Consider the following 16,722-nt stretch of genomic DNA (forward strand, 5'->3'; position numbering starts at 1 on the left):
GTCCCTTGGACTGCAAGGAGATCCAACCAGTCCATCCTAAAGGAGATCAGTCCTGGGTGTTGTTCATTGGAAGGACTGATGCTGAGGCTGAAACTCCAATACTTTGGCCACTTCATGCAAAGAGTTGACTCACTGGAAAAAACTCTGATGCTGGGAGGGATTGGGGGCAGGAGAAGAAGGGGACGACAGAGGATGAGATGGCTGGATGGCATCACCGACTCGATGGACATGAGTTTGGGTGAACTCCAGAAGTTGGTGATAGACAGGGAGGCCTGGCGTGCTGCAATTCATGGGGCTGCAAAGAGTCGGACACGACTGAGTGACTGAACTTAACTGAAAAGGCCCTCCCCTTTCCACTGAATCATCTATATAAAAGTAAATAATAAATACTGCAGCTGTTCCAAGAATGTGGCAAGCAGCATATACGTAAGGCAAAGAAAGTGAACTATAATTAGTGCTGATGTGCTCAGTCGTGGCCGACTCTTTGTGACCCCATGGACTGTAGCCCGCCAGGTTCCTCTGTCCATGGAATTTTCCAGGCAAGAATACTGGAGTGGGTTGCCATTTCCTTCTCCAGGAACTATAATTAGTATCAACTTTAAATACCATACCTGCCATCTCTTGTCTATTTAACTATGAGAGAAGCAAACGGAATAACTCCCGAATATCTGTGGCAGTAACAAAGACTGGGAGAGCTAGGAATATAGTTAATTCACAAGAGAACTCAAATTACATTTCTTTACCACCTTCTCTTCTAAATCCTTGACCAATGTTTCTTAACATACCATAAAAGCATTGCTCCAATGTTCATGCTGGAGAAAAGATGTGGGGTAACTGTTCCAAATAATCTGTACCTAGAATATTAGGCCTAAAATGCCTTACACTAATTTTGTAATTAATGATTTTTCTTATTTTATCTTGGTGAAAACAGGAAATTTACACATTGTGACTACTGCCCATTGGGACTAAAGTACACCACTCATATCCATTTTCTAAGTTATAATCACTCAATGAAACAAATAAAACAAGTCATATTCAAAAAATTCCTGAAAGAATATTCTTTGTCCAAATTAAGCTTTTTTCTTATTAATAATTATGATTAAAAGAACAGGAAGGATCTTTATGTTGTACCAACCTCAAATTGGGTATTTGAGGTTGGTACAACAGAATTTCAATACTGACAATCATTTCCTTCCAAAAGGAATGAATAAGAATGAGAGAGAAACCTTTCCCCCTGGAAGCAGTCACTGTTGTTGTTGTTCAGTCGCTAAGACATGTCTGACTCATGGTGACCCTATGGACTGCAGCACACCAGGTTCCCCTCTCCTTCTCCGTCTCCCAGAATTTGCTCATATTCATGTCCATTGAGTCAGTGATGCTAGCTAACTTCCCATTCTCTACCACCCTTCTCTCCTCTTGCCCTCAATCTTTTCCAGAATCAGAGTCTTTTCCAATGACTTGATTCTTCACATCAGGTGGCCAAAGTATCGGAGCTTCAGCTTTAGCATCAGCCCTTTCAATGAATATTCAGGGTAGATTTCCTTTAGTAGTCATGAGTGATGAGCAAAAGTCTCTGGGATGTCCCTCACAAAAGTGAGATCTAAATCTGCTATAACTTGGGAACAATTTTTGGAAATTTTAAAAGCAGTGTGATAATACCAAAGTATTATTTGACATAATTTGGGTAGAGAAGGAAAGATAGTAGAAAAATGTCTGTTATACGCCTCTAGGCATATTGACAGAGAAGGCAATGGCAACCTACTCCACTACTCTTGCCTGGAAAATCCCATGGACGGAGGAGCCTGGTAGGCTGCAGTCCATGGGGTCACGAAGAGTCGGACACGACTGAGCGACTTCACTTTCACTTTTCACTTTCATGCACTGGAGAAGGAAATGGCAACCCACTCCAGTGTTCTTGCCTGGAGAATCCCAGGGATGGGGGAGGCTGGTGGGCTGCCGTCTACGGGGTGGCACAGAGTCAGACACAACTGAAGTGACTTAGCAGCAGGAATCCTGAGGGTTTTTTCCTCTCATTGTTTATTTTAAAATTAGCTTAAAAAATTAAACAATTACTTAAAGAAAATGAAAAAATTAGCCCTAGTCCAGAGGAGGAAATCACACCTGATTGTCAAAACAAATGGTTCCTGATCTTCACCCCTCAATGAAGAGACCGACAATGTTAAGGAATAACCAAATGACTCCCCCAGGGGATTCTGCAACTCTTCCCTTTCCCTCTTTCCCCCTCTACTTTTAATCACCAAGTGATAGTAGTTCCCTTACGAGGTTGATCATTAGAATCTATTGCCGTGTTTTAAAAAATACACATTTCTGTATCGAAGTCCTTAATGTTTTGTTCAGTGGTGATGCTTCCAGCTCATGCTTAGTGTGTCTAGGGGACAAGTCCATAATGACCATACTTACATAGTTCATGAATGTGGCCACGCGATTCCCCATCACAATAAATTCCAAAGGGTCACTGTCAAAGTCCTGTGAAATTTATGTAAAAGTGAATATACAGGTCTTAAGCTTAACTAGTTAAGAAAAGAAGCATGAACAATAGTTGTTTTCCCAACCATTATGAGAATGAGAAACTCATCTTAGCCAAATGGAGGTCACCCTGCTCCTCAAGGATGGATATGAACATATAGGCAGGTGAGATTGGAATCCAGACAGAAAGGGTGGATATAGGAACTAAGTGTTACATTCAAAGAACAAACCACCAACCCACTTATTTTTGCATGGTGGAGACAGAAAACTCAACAAAGGAAGTGGGTCGGAAAAGATGACTAAGAAGGAATGCATGCCACTCTAGAAAACATTTGATCCTAGAACTGGATAAGTCAGGAACATTTCAGAGTGGAATCACAAAGAGGTCTTATCCATCCATAGGAACAGATTGGCTTTTGCTTTCAAGATCTGTATCATTTCCTCAGTAAAAGCTATTCCCACAACATCAAGAATATGGTTTAACAGATTCCTGTAACCAGTGGGTCAATCTTGACTGTAGAGACAGCTACTTTCAGACTATATTCTGGCAGCAGTGAGAGAGGGACATTCTAGGGACACCTTCTTAGGAAGGAACAGTTTTAAAGGAACAATCTTAGCTTACACCTAAGCTCTCCCAGGAAGTCTTTTCTGAACATTTAGGCTGCATGCCTGTTCACTGGGTCTCAGGACACTGTGCACATACCTTCTTTATAGCACTTACTCAGTAACTTAGAAAGTAACTATTCACATGCATGACTCACAAAACAACATGCCTCTGTTTAAAAATGGCAATTTTTTTTTTTTTTTGCCTCCCTATCCCTAGATCCTAGGAGAGTAACCAAGATATCAAAAGTGCTGAAGAAACATTTGGTGTTTTGTTTGCTGATTCAGCTTGTCATTCCCAGAGTACAAATACCAATCTTCTCTCGGTTGTCTGGTTCAGCCACACTAGGGGCTTATGCAAGGCTGAAGTACTGGAACTCAAAGCAATAGACTCAAGTGCTCCTCCTATCAACAGAGGAATGAGGTCTGCCTGAAGAGACCGAGGAACCTTCTAGCACAAGAGAGGGGACACAGGTAGGTAGTTCTCTCTCCATCACTTTCTACCCCAAGAATTCATCTCAAGTCCAGGTGCCTAGTAGAAGCAGCACCACACTAGAAGACAATAAAATCTGTTTTCTCTTCTGTCTAATTTTAAGACAGTCCCCAAAGATTTATCCTTGAGAATTTAGAGGACCTTGAGGTAGAAGCCAAATGTTCCATGTGAGTTGCTACCTTTTCCTGCCACTTCAAACACAGCCCAAAGGAACGATGTTTTGCTCTTACCAAAAAATAATCCACATGAGGTTCATAGTATCCTCCAATGCCATAATCAGCAACCTGGCAGTAAAAAAAAAAACCATGGTTAGCTAGTGGGAAACCTCCAAGCCAGCTCAAGAACTCTGCATTCCCAAGCCTGCTCCTAAATGAAGACTGAAGAGCAGTTTACCTAGCACCTGCATCTGGACCAGGAAACTAAGGATCAGACAAAATATGGAATTTACCTAAGGTGATACAGACAGAAAGTCACAAGGCTTGAATTCTTACCCAGGCTTTTTGATTATGAGGTCCATGCTCTTAAACCCTCCACCATTTGTGCCCAGATAAAAAAACAACCAACAATCAGGCTGGGTAAGTTTCTGTGAGAAAGGGCATAGACGTGGGGCTCCCAACATTTCAAGACCCATGTCCTCAGCCTGGAGAATGGAAAGCTTCAGGGCAGAGGAAACTACGGCTCAACTGCATGATTAGAAAGGACAAGAAAGGGGGACAGGACAGGACACAGATTCCACACTCAGGTTGACTCAGATACCTCATACCTGGAGAAATTCGGCTGTTTCATCTGACAGCCCAGTGATGAGCCGAATCCTGTGATTCACTTGGCCAATCACAGGGTCTTCTTCTTCAGTTAGAAATACACTGGATGGAAAAAATCAGGTAAAAGACAGGGGCATGGGGCAACGAGAAAAGGGGATCAATGAAAAGAGAGTCAGGAGAAAAAGATGGGGTAGAAAAGGAGGTGGAGGGGACGAAGGGGTTGGAGATCATCCCTCTCACCTCAGGACGCTGTCACAGCTGTCACTTCCAGCTCAGAAATGCCACAGGGTGATGTTTAGAATCCCCACAATGTCAGCATTCACAGGACCCTTTTAACTCATCCCTTCCAACCTTCTGATCTCTTAACAATTATACTGGGACAATACTGAGAGGGTAAACTGGCCAAGTTTAGACAGTCAGTAAGAGCAGAGGTAGGACTACAACTCAAGTCATCAAGACTTTAGTCCTGTGCTTTTTTGGTGAGACAACAAGATCTCCCAAAATTTTAAGTAAAACTCAAAACTGATCAAACCATGATAAAAATTTAAACAAATAATTTAAGTTAGAAAAAAATCATTCTTGGGTCCATGAACAAACACAAACCACATGTATAAACATATGTGCATAGTTCTCAGTCATGTCCAATTCTTTGCAACCCCATGGACTGTAGCCTGCCAGGCTCCCCTGTCCATGGGATTTGCCAGGCAAGAATACTGAATTGGGTTGCTGTTTCTTTCTCCAAGGGATCTTCCTGACACAGGGACCAAAGCCAGGTCTCCTGCATTGCAAGCAGATTCTTCACCATCTGTGCCACAAGGGAAACCTCATACACATATGCACACTTACAAGCCCACATGGAAGCATGCACACAGTCACAGCTAAGGACAGTGTGAGAGACAAACAGTAAACAAAAGGAGAGACATGAATTGAACACCCAGGTCAGAGAAATCTCACATATATGAGTAGGGTGATTGGGAGAGATGCCAAACCACACCATGCCCAGATTACCTTTGGCTGATTCTTTGTCTGGATGCCTGGGGAGAACCTGAAGTGAGGCTAAAAACTCTGCATCGTTTCATCTAGGAAATAAAATCTGAGAATGAATTTAGTCTCACTTCACCTCTACCTACTTATGTCCAAAGACTCTAGACATAGAACTATCATTCATTAATTAATTCATTTATTATTTTTAAAACTTATTATGAGCTATTTTAAAGCATACAGAGAACTATGAGGAATAATACAGCAGATCCATAGGTACCCTACTCAGGCCTACCAATTCTTGGCATTGGTCAGAAGATGCAGAGACTACCTACCTACACAATACCTATATAAAAGACTTTCTCTCTTTTTTCACTAATAAGATAATTCTGATTTTATTTAAGATGTGCCCAGAAAAAAAGATTATATCTTCTCATCTCACTTGTATTCTGTGCACATGTGCTAAGTTGCCTCCGTTGTGTCCATCTCTGTGCGACCCTATGGACCATAGCTTGCCAGGCTCCTCTGTCCATGGGATTCTCCAGGCAAGAATACTGGAGTGGGTTGCCATGCCCTCCTCCAGATCTTCCTGACCCAGGGATTAAATCCAGGTCTCTTATGCCTCCTGCAAAGAATCACTACCCCAAAATTATTAGTGCTTATTTACCCTGGAACATATTTTTATATATTTATTATTACTGTATTAAAATTGAATATAAACAGTATTTTTCTATGTATTTTATATAAATTGTATCATACTTTGCCAACAAAGGTTTGTCTAGTCAAGGCTATGGTTTTTCCTGTGGTCATGTATGGATGTGAGAGTTGGACTATGAAGAAGGCGGAGTGCCGAAGAATTGATGCTTTTGAACTGTGGTGTTGGAGAAGACTCTTGAGAGTCCCTTGGACTTCAAGGAGATCCAACCAGTCCATTCTCAAGGAGATCAGCCCTGGGATTTCTTTGGAAGGAATAATGCTAAAGCTGAAACTCCAGTACTTTGGCCACCTCATGCAAAGAGTTGACTCATTGGAAAAGACTCTGATGCTGGGAGGGATTGGGGGCAAGAGGAGAAGGGGACGACAGAGGATGAGATGGCTGGATGGCATCACTGACTCAATGGACGTGAGTCCCAGTGAACTCTGGGAGTTGGTGATGGGCAGGGAGGCCTGGCGTGCTGCGATTCATGGGGTCGCAAAGAGTCGGACACGAATGAGTGACTGATCTGATCTGAAACATAATCTTCTATAACATGCTTTTTAACTTAGTGTTTGTTTCCTGAGAGATCAAAAATGAGAAACAGTTTGTATTTTTTTTTTTTAATTTACTCATTTCCACTCCAGCTAAGTCATGGGTTGTATGCATAGTTCATGAATTATTCATTTCTCTTTGATGAACATTCAGATTTATAAAAACCTTTATATTACATCTCCCTGTTCACATGTACAAGTGTTTCACTAGAGTAATGGTCTGTATACCCCTAAAGTATGCAAATTTTAGCAGAAATACACAGGAAATGATTTTCAGATACTCAAGTGCTATATATACACTTAAACAGCTTTGCTATTTCTCTCTCTTTTTAAAAAATATTTACTCATTCATTTAGTTGCAATGTGCAAGACCTAGTTCTGTGACCAGGGACTGAACGCAGGTCCCCTGCAGGTCTTAGTTACTGGACCCATCAAGGAAGTCCCTCAATTTTTCCTTTCAAATAGTCCTTCCCTTCACTATTCAAAAGAAAGGTCTAGTGTTCATGCACATAAAATTTTATGACGGTGTATACTTCCCAAGTGTAAGAACTAGGGCATCAAAAAAAGGAATAACATGAAATACAGCTTCAGTGAAGCCTCCTCTAGGTTAACGAAGACACTTATTAATTCACAGTACAGTTTCCTGTATCTAACATATCTGGTTAACTGTATAGTATTTAGAAATGGGGGTATTTTTGGCCCTTGTTGGGATGCTCTGAATAAAAACGTTTGTAAAGCAGGACACTATAACTGATAAAAATTTTAGTTTCATAATTTGGCCTCTTCTATTCCTTGATTATTTTCAAAGAAGGCTTTCAAATAGTCTTGTGGGATGAAATAAGGGTCTAGTGAGGGTCTAGTAAAGGTCTAGTAAAGGTCAAGTGAGTAGTGAGAATGAATATTTATCTGAAAAGTGGTGGCAATTCTTTTCCACTATTCTTAACATTCATCCCTAGTATATGTCACTTATTATAAAGAAGAGGAAATTCAAACACCTAAAAAAGTCCAAAGTCTAAGTTGGTAACATTGATTATTTTAATAGTAAAAGGCTGTCAACAATTATATTCTTCTAAATGCAATTCCTTCCACATAGCTTCCAAAAATCACCAATAAGGAAACAAAACAAAATCACCCATCACCTAGGCCTACAATGTAACTTGGAAACAGATACTACAAATTTCAATTTTCTTGTTAATGGGAAAATAAACAGCAGATGTCAGCAAAGTGATCCAAAGACATCTAAGCAAAGAATCCAAGGCAGCAGAAAGAATGAAAAGTGCAGTATGGTCTTAATGACGGTGAAACAAATATTAATGGTAAACATCATACATCATATAAAGTATGATCTTCTTTCCAGAGGGAGAGGTCATACTCTGAATAGGGAAATACTGAGAGAAAACTGTGAAACTTAGTGGATCAAAGGACCGCCTTTTGGATATTTTAAACACAAGAGCTTAGAAACTGTACTGAATCACAGGAAAGGCACTATTACTGGGGTAAAGGGAGTCTCAGAGAGTGAGATGGCTCTCACAGGTTTGGTGGTGATGAGAAGTGGCTAAAAGTAAGGGAACCATTAAAATTATAAATTAAGAAATAATCTAGAGTAGACAGACCAAAAATAATACCATTAATTAAACTGAATGCATTTCACTGTAGAAACAGAAGAGGAAACATGTAACATGAGATCAATGGTCCAGGAAAATACAAGAAAAATAAACATGAACAAGAAAAATAAAAAAGAACTCAATACCCATACAAGTTACTGTCAAAAAACATAAAATGAAAATAAAAACTCTTCAGGAGTTGAAAACACAAAATCACCCAGCCCTAGCCAAGAAACAGAAGAAAATTATAACAAAATACTGTAACATTAAATATAATTAAGCATCTGTAACTATGAAAGAAAATTACAATTCATAAATTGAAAAGCTCAAATGGATATAGACAACAAAAGAATATATGAATTAGAAATTGATCATATTCAAAAAAGCTACAGAGAAAAAATAAAACAATATTTTGGCCACCTGATGCAAAGAGCCAACTCACTGGAAAAGACCCTGATACTGGGAAAGACTGAGGGCAGGAGGAGAACAGGGCAACAGAGGATGAGACTGTTGGATGGCATTACCAACTCAATGGACATAAGTCTGAGCAAACTCTGAGAGACAGTGAAGGACAGGGAAGCCTGGCGTGCTGTAGTTCATGGGGTGGCAAAGAGTTGGACACGACTAAGGGACTGAACAACAACAACATACTCTTAACAAACTGACCATTACCCAAGTAACTATAAACTCTGGAAAAAATATGAAAAATAATTACCGGAAGGCACTGCAGACTAAACAAAAGCAGGCAGATTATGAATGGCAGTCAATCCTTAAAAGGCAAGAATGGTACAGGGTGATTTCCTATTTTTTAAACAGCTGTTAGACTTGGATGGCCATAGGTGACACAGAACAGGACAGCTAAAATTCTGAGAGAAAACCCAAAGTTTTTCTAACCTGAAACACATTACATCAGTGCTTAGAAGTAGACTGTCACAATGTGAGTGGTGGTGGTTTAGTAGCTAAGTTGTGTCCGACTCTTTGCAACCCCATGAATTGTAAATCATCAGGCTCCTCTGTCCATGGGATTTCCCAAGCGAGAATACTGGAGTGGGTTGCTGAGAGAAAGAGAGGAACTTTCAAATACTATGCATAAGCTCCGCCCGACTCTCTCCCAGATTGCCAAACAAAGCATATGTAGGTGAGACTGCAAGCATCCCAGCCAAGAATAAGAACTGAACTGCACAGAAAAGCTTGCAGTTTGTGTCAAACCAAGTTAACTTCCTGTATTAAAAACAGAAACAAGCTGTCCATTCCAAGATGGTGACACAGGATGCTCCTGAACTCCCCTTCTCCCATGGACACACCAAAAAAATCTATAGCTACATATAGAAAATTTTTCTCTGAAGGAAATCCAGAGGATGAGTGACAACTATGCATCAGGTGAACAAGAAAAACTCCACTTCAAAAATGAAAAGAGAAGGGGAAATCCCTGGTGGTCCAGTGGTTATTACTCTGCACTTCCATCATAGGGCGTACAGGTTCAATTTCTGGTCACGGAACTAAGATTCTGCAAGCTGCATGGTGTAGCCAAAAGATAAATAAATAAGCAAAAAATTTAAAACTAGTAAAAGAGAACAAAATCACAGACAGAAAAACTAATGGTTATCAGTGGGAGAGTGAAGGGGGGGCAAAATAGGGGTAGGGGATTAAGAAGTATTCACCAGAAACAGGTATATTTGTATACTTTAAAAGCTGCTGCCAGAGGGTCCAGCTTACAATCAGCCCGCACCCAGGGGCTGACTGATATCCTTTCCTTTGGACACTAACAGCTCTTGGTACACCTTCAAATGCTAGAAGCCACTAAGAACAAATAAGGCTGCTTAGACAATCACAAACATTCAAGAAAAAAACAAGAGCTAGGTCATGGTTTAATGACAAGGTTCATCTCCTACACAAGACTGAAGTGTAGGAAGTGACCAAATACCTTTAAACTGCTGATGGAAAAAACTGAAAACCAAGAATATTCTACCCAGAAAGGTTGTTTTTCAAATTTTAATAAGAAATAGAGAGTTATCCACACAACCAAAAGATGAAGGAAAACACAACCAATATACCAGTATTACAAGAAATGTTAAAGGGAATTCCTTAAGCTGAAATGAAAGGGCACTAAGTAACAAGAAAACATTTGAAGTATAAATCTCACTGGTAAAGGTAAATATATAGTTAAATTCAAATAATCTAATGCTGTAATAGTGGTGGGTTAATCACTGATAAATCTAGTGTAAAGGTTAAAACACAAAGGTAGTAAACTATAATTATAATACTGTGTCAAAGTATTCACAAGATAAAAAGATGTAGATTTTGACATCAAAAAGAGAAATAATGGGTAGGGGAGAGTTAAAATATAGAGCTTTAAAATGCATTCAAACTTAAGCTGTTATTAAAACAGACTGTTATAAACACAAGATGGAGTTTATGTAAGCCTCATGGTAACCACAAAGCAAAATCTATTTTAAGTACACAAAAAAACAAACAAACAAACAAAAACCTAGGCATACCACTACTTTAAAAAATCAAAAAGAGTGTAAGAGAAGAATAAAGGAATTCAAAAACAGCCAGAAAACAATTATCAAATGGCAGTAAGTCCATCCTATTGATAATTACTTTATATGTAAATGGACTAAATTCTCCAATGAAAAGACATGCCATGGATGAATGGATAAAAAAACAAGACCCAGAAATATGCTGCCTATGACAGACTCACTTCAACTTTATGGAAATACACTGACTAAAAGTGAATGGATATAAAAATACAGTCTATACAATGGAAACCAAAAGAAAGCTGAAAGAGGTATACTTATTCTAGATAAAACAGACTTTAAGACAAAGACTATATAATAGGAGACAAAAAGGTCATTGTATTATATAATGATAAAGTGGTCAGCCTAGTAAGAGGACATACCATTTGAAAATACTTATGCACCCAACACCAGGGCTTCCCTGGTGGCTAAGATAGTAAAGAATCTGCCTGCAATGCAGGAGACCCAGGCTTGATCCCTGGGTAGGGAAGATCCCCTAGAGAAGGAAATGGCAACCCACTGCAATATTCTTGACTGGAGAATCCCACAGACAGAGGAGCCTAGCAGGCTACAGTTCATGGGGTCACAAAGAGTCAGATACGACTCAGTGACTATCACATCTCCATGCACCCAACACAGGAGCATCAAAACATATAAAGATTTAAAGGGAACTACTGATAACAATACAATAGTAATAGTAATTGTTGTTCAATCGCTAAGTTGTGTCCAACTCTCGGCAAACCTGTGGGCTGCAGCACTCCAGACTCCCCTGTCCTTCACTATCTCCTGGAGTTTGCTCAAATTCATGTCCATTGAGTTGGCAATGCCATCCAACAATCCCATCCTCTGTCGCCCCCTTATCCTCTTGCCCTCAATCTTTCCCAGCATTACGGTCTTTTCCAATGAGTTGGCTCTTTGCATTAAGTGGCCAAAGTATTGGAGCTTCAGCTTTCACATCAGTCCTTCCAACAAATATTCAGGGTTGATTTCCTTTAGGATTGACTGGTTTGATCTCCTTGCAGTCCAAGGGACTCTCAAGAGCCTTCTCTAGATTTAAAAGCATCAATTCTTTGGTGCTCAGCCCTCTTTACGGTCCAACTCTCACATCTGTACATTATCACTGGAAAAACCATAGCTTTGACTACATGGACCTTTGTGGGTAAAGTGACATCTCTTCTTTTTAATATACTGTCTATGTTGGTCATAGCTTTTCTTCCAAGGAGCAAGTTTTTAATTTCATGGCTGCAGTCACCATCCGCAGTGATTTTGGAGCCCAAGAAAAGAAAATCTGCCACAGCTTCAACTTTTTTCCCTTTCCATTTGCTATGAGGTGATGCGACTGGATACCATGATCTTAGTTTTTTTAATGCTGAGTTTTAAGCCAGCTTTTTCACTCTCTTCTTTCACCCTCATCAAGAGATTCTTTAGTTCCTCTTTAATTTCTGCCATTACAGTGATATCATCTGAATATCTGAGGTTGTTGACATTTCTCCCAGAAGTCTTGATTTTAGCTTGTGAGTCATTCAGCCTGGCATTTCACATGATATACTCTGCACAGAAGTTAAATAGAGTGACAATATACAGCCTTGTCATACTCCTTTCCTAATTGTGAACCAGTACATTGTTCCATGTCTGGTTCTAACTGATGCTTACTGACCTGCATAGAGGTTTCTGAGGAAACAGGTAAGGTGGTCTGGTATTCCCATCTCTTTAAGAATTTCTGTAGTGATCCATAGTTTCTGGATCATTGGAAGGACTGTATCCATAGTTTCTTGGGCTTCCTTGATAGCTCAGTTGGTAAAGAATCCGCCTGCAATGCAGGAGACCCTGGTTCAATTCCTGGGTTGGGAAGATCTCCTGGAGAAGGGATAGGCTACCCACTCTAGTATTCTTGGGCTTCCCTTGTGGCTCAACTGGTAAAGAATATGCCTGCAATGTGGGAGACCTGGGTTCGATCCCTGGGTTGGGAAGATCCCCTGGAGAAGGGAAAGCCTACCTACTTCAGTATTCTGGCCTGGAGAATTCCATAGACTGCATAGTCCATGGGGTTGCAAGAGTCAGACACGACTGAGTGACTTTCATAGTTTCTAGTGATCCATACAGTCGAAGGCTTCAGCACAGTCAATGAAGCAGATGTTCTTCTGGAATTCCCTAGTTTTCTCTATGATACAAAAAATGTTGGCAATTTGATTTCTGGTTCCTCTGTCTTTTCTAAACCCAGCTTGCACATCTAGAAACTCTCAGTTCACATAGGCTTTTGAGCATAATCTTACTAGCATGTGAAATAAGCACAAGTATCTGGTAGTTTGAACACTCTTTGGCACTACCCTTTTTGGGGATTAGAATGAAAGTGTGATGCTGTAGAAAACAATGATGCATAGGAACCTAAATCAAGGTAAACTGGACCTGGTTGAGTAGGAGATAGCAAGAGTGAACATAAACATCTTAGGAATCAGTGAACTAAAATGAACAGAAATGGGTGAGTTTAATTCAGACAACTATTAATATCTACTACTATGGGCAAGAATCCTTTAGAGGAAATGAAGTAGTCCTCATTGACAAAAAGAGAGTCTGAAATGCAATACTTGGGTGCCATCACAAAAACAAGAGAATGATATCAGTTTGTTTCCAAAGCAAACCGTTCAACAATAGTAGTAGGAGACTTCAATACTCTGCTTTCATCATGGGTAGAATACACAGACAGAATCAGTAAGGAAACATTGAACTTACGTTACACATTACACCAGAGGGATTTAACAGAACATTTTTAGGCCATTTCATTTAAAAGCAGCAGGATATACATTCTCCTCCAGTACTCTTGCCTGGAAAATCCCATGGACGAGGAGCCTGGTGTGCTGCAGTCCATGTGGTCTCTAGGAGTCGGACACGACTGAGCGACTTCACTTTCACTTTTCACTTTCATGCACTGGAGAAGGAAATGGCAACCCACTCCAGTGTTCTTGCCTGGAGAATCCCAGGGACAGGGGAGCCTGGTGGGCTGCCGTCTATGGGGTTGCACAGAGTCAGACATGACTGATGCGACTTAGCAGCAGCAGCAGCAAGCATATATGGAACATTCTCCAGTATACAACATATGTGATTCCCTGGTGGCTCAGAGGGTAAAGTGTCTGCCTGCAATGCAGGAGACCTGGGTTCGATCCCTGGGTCAGGAAGATCCCCTGGAGAAGGAAATGGCAACCCACTCCAGTACTCTTGCCTGGAAAATCCCATGGACAGAGAAGCCTGGTAGACTACAGTCCATGGGATTGCAAAGAGTCGGACACAACTGAGCGACTTCACTTCACTATGCCACAAAACAACTCTTGATAAAGTTAAGAGGACTAAAATCATATCAAGCATCTTTTCCAATAACAATATTATGAAACTAAAAACTAATAGCAAGAAGAAAGCTGGAAAATTCACATATATGGGCAGACTAAGCAACACACTGTTGACTAACCAATGGGTCAAAGAAGAAGTCAATCAAGAAGATACTGAGAGAAATAAAATGAAAATATAACATACAAAACTTACGGGATACAGCAAAAGCAGTTCTAATAAGAAAGCTCATAGCAATAAATGACTGAATTAAGAAACAAGAGAGAACTCAAAATAACCTCATTATACACCTCAAGGAACTATAAAAAGAAGACCAAATGAAGCCCAAAGTCAGTAGAAGGGAAAAAATAACAAAGCACGGAGCAAAAACAAATGAAACACAGACTAAAAAGACAATAGAAAGGGTCAATAAAACTAAGAGCTTTAAAAAAAAATGTAGACAAGACAGACAAACATGTAGATAGATTCACCAAGAAAAAAAGAAGACTCAAAATTAGAAAAGAAAGAGGAGGTGTTACAACTGATACTACAGAAATACAAAGGTCCTTGAGAAATTATGTTGAACAAGAACAAATTGGGACAACCTTGAAGAAATGGTAAATCCCTAGAAACATACAACCTACCAAGAATGAATCATGAAGAAACAGAAAATCTGAATAGATCAATTACTAGTAAGAAGACTGAATCAATTATTTGAAAATTACCAACAAAAAGTTCAGGACCACAGGGCTTCACTGGTAAATTTGACTAAATATTAAAGAAATACTAATAACAATTCTTCTCAAACTCTCTCAAAATTTTCAGAGGGAATACTTCCAAACTTATTTTACTCTCCCAGCATTACACTGATACCAAACACCTATAAGAAAAGAAAAATTTACACCAATATCCTTGATGAACAAAGATGTAAAAATCCTCAACAATCTATCAGCAAAATAAATTATACAATACATTAGAAGGATCACACACCATGATCAAGTGGGATTTAACCCTGGAATGCAAGGATGGATAAATACTTGGAAATTAATCAATGTGAATCACATTAACAAAACTAATGGAAAAGTCATATGATCATTTCAATAGATATAGAAAAACCATCTGATGAAATTCAACATCCATTCATGATCAAAAAAATCTCAACAAATACAGAGGAAATGTGCTCCAACATTAAAAAGGCCATATATGCCAAGTCCACAACTAACAGCATACTCAACAGTGAAAATGTCAAAGATCTTCCCTAATCAGGAACAAGACAAGGATGCCCACACTCATCATTTTTATTCAATACAGCACTAGAAGTTCTAGACAGAGCAATTAGGCAAGAAGAAAAGAAAGGCAGTTGGAAAGGAAGAAGTAAAACTACTCTATTTGCAGATACCATGATCTTTTTTTTCACTTAAGTACAGTTAATTTTTGGGCTTCCCTTGTGGCTCAGCTGGTAAAGAATCTGCCTGCAATGTGGGAGACCTGGGTTCAATCCCTAGGTTGGGAAGATCCCTGGAGAAGGGAAAGGCTACCCACTCCAGTATTCTGGCCTAGAGAATTCCACAGACTGTATGGTCCATGGGGTCACAAAGAGTCGGACACAACTGAGCGACTTTCACTTTTGGGCTTCCCTTTTGGCTCAGCTGGTAAAGAATCCGTCTTCAGTGTGGGAGACTTGGGTTCAATACCTGGGTTGGGAAGATCCCCTGGAGAAGGGAAAGACTGCCTACTCCAGTATTCTGGCCTGGAGAATTCCATAGACATAGTCCACGGGGTTGCAAAGAGTCGGACATGACTGAGCAACTTTCACATAGCTAATTTACAATGCTGTGTTGGTTTCTGGTGTATAGTAAAGTGAATCAGTTTTATATATATATATATATATATATATATATATTTTTTTTTTTCAGTTATATATGTATACATATATTTTGTCTTTTTCATATTTTTTTCCATTATAGTTTAATATAAGATATTCAATATAGGTCCCTGTGCTATACAGTAGAACCTTTTTGTTTATCTATTTCATATACAGTAATTTCTATCTGCTAATTCCAAGCTCCTAATTTATTCCTCTTCCAGTCCCTTTTCAGTTCAGTTCAGTTCAGTCGCTCACTCGTGTCCGACTCTTTGCGACCCCATGAATCACAGCACGCCAGACCTCCCTGTCCATCACCAACTCCCGGAGTTCACCCAGACTCATGTCCATCGAGTCAGTGATGCCATCCAGCCATCTCATCCTCTGTCATCCCCTTCTCCTCCTGCCCCCAATCCCTCCCAACATCAGAGTCTTTTCCAATGAGTCAACACTTCACATGAGGTGGCCAAAGTACTGGAGTTTCAGCTTAAGCATCATTCCTTCCAAAGAAATCCCAGGGCTGATCTCCTTGAGAATGGACTGGTTGGATCTCCTTGAAGTCCAAGGGACTCGCAAGAGTCTTCTCCAACACCACAGTTCAAAAGCATCAATTCTTCAGTGCTCAGCCTTCTTCACAGTCCAACTCTCACATCCATACATGACCGCTGGAAAAACCATAGCCTTGACTAGATGGACCTTTGTTGGCCAAGTAATGTCTCTGCTTTTCAATATGCTATCTAGGTTGGTCATAACTTTTCTTCCAAGGAGTAAGCGTCTTTTAATTTCATGGCTGCAGTCACCATCTGCAGTGATTTTGGAGCCCCCAAAAATAAAGTCTGACACT

At 39.9% G+C, this 16,722-nt stretch overlaps 1 protein-coding gene across 1 annotated transcript in view; it reads right to left on the reverse strand.

Moving 5' to 3' along the window:
- LOC102414203 (prolyl 4-hydroxylase subunit alpha-2) overlaps positions 1–16,722 on the reverse strand; it is a 147,924-nt gene that overhangs the window by 60,544 nt on the left and 70,658 nt on the right. Inside the window, exons 6-9 of the mRNA XM_044948719.2 lie at positions 5,353–5,423; positions 4,347–4,446; positions 3,814–3,867; positions 2,422–2,487 (exon numbers count right to left, since the gene is read on the reverse strand). Coding sequence (XP_044804654.2) covers positions 2,422–2,487; positions 3,814–3,867; positions 4,347–4,446; positions 5,353–5,423 — 291 coding nt within the window. The remainder of the gene's footprint in view (positions 1–2,421; positions 2,488–3,813; positions 3,868–4,346; positions 4,447–5,352; positions 5,424–16,722) is intronic.

The sequence above is a fragment of the Bubalus bubalis genome, chromosome 9 (genome assembly GCF_019923935.1).
Source record: "Bubalus bubalis isolate 160015118507 breed Murrah chromosome 9, NDDB_SH_1, whole genome shotgun sequence".
Taxonomy (NCBI): Eukaryota; Metazoa; Chordata; class Mammalia; order Artiodactyla; family Bovidae; genus Bubalus; species Bubalus bubalis.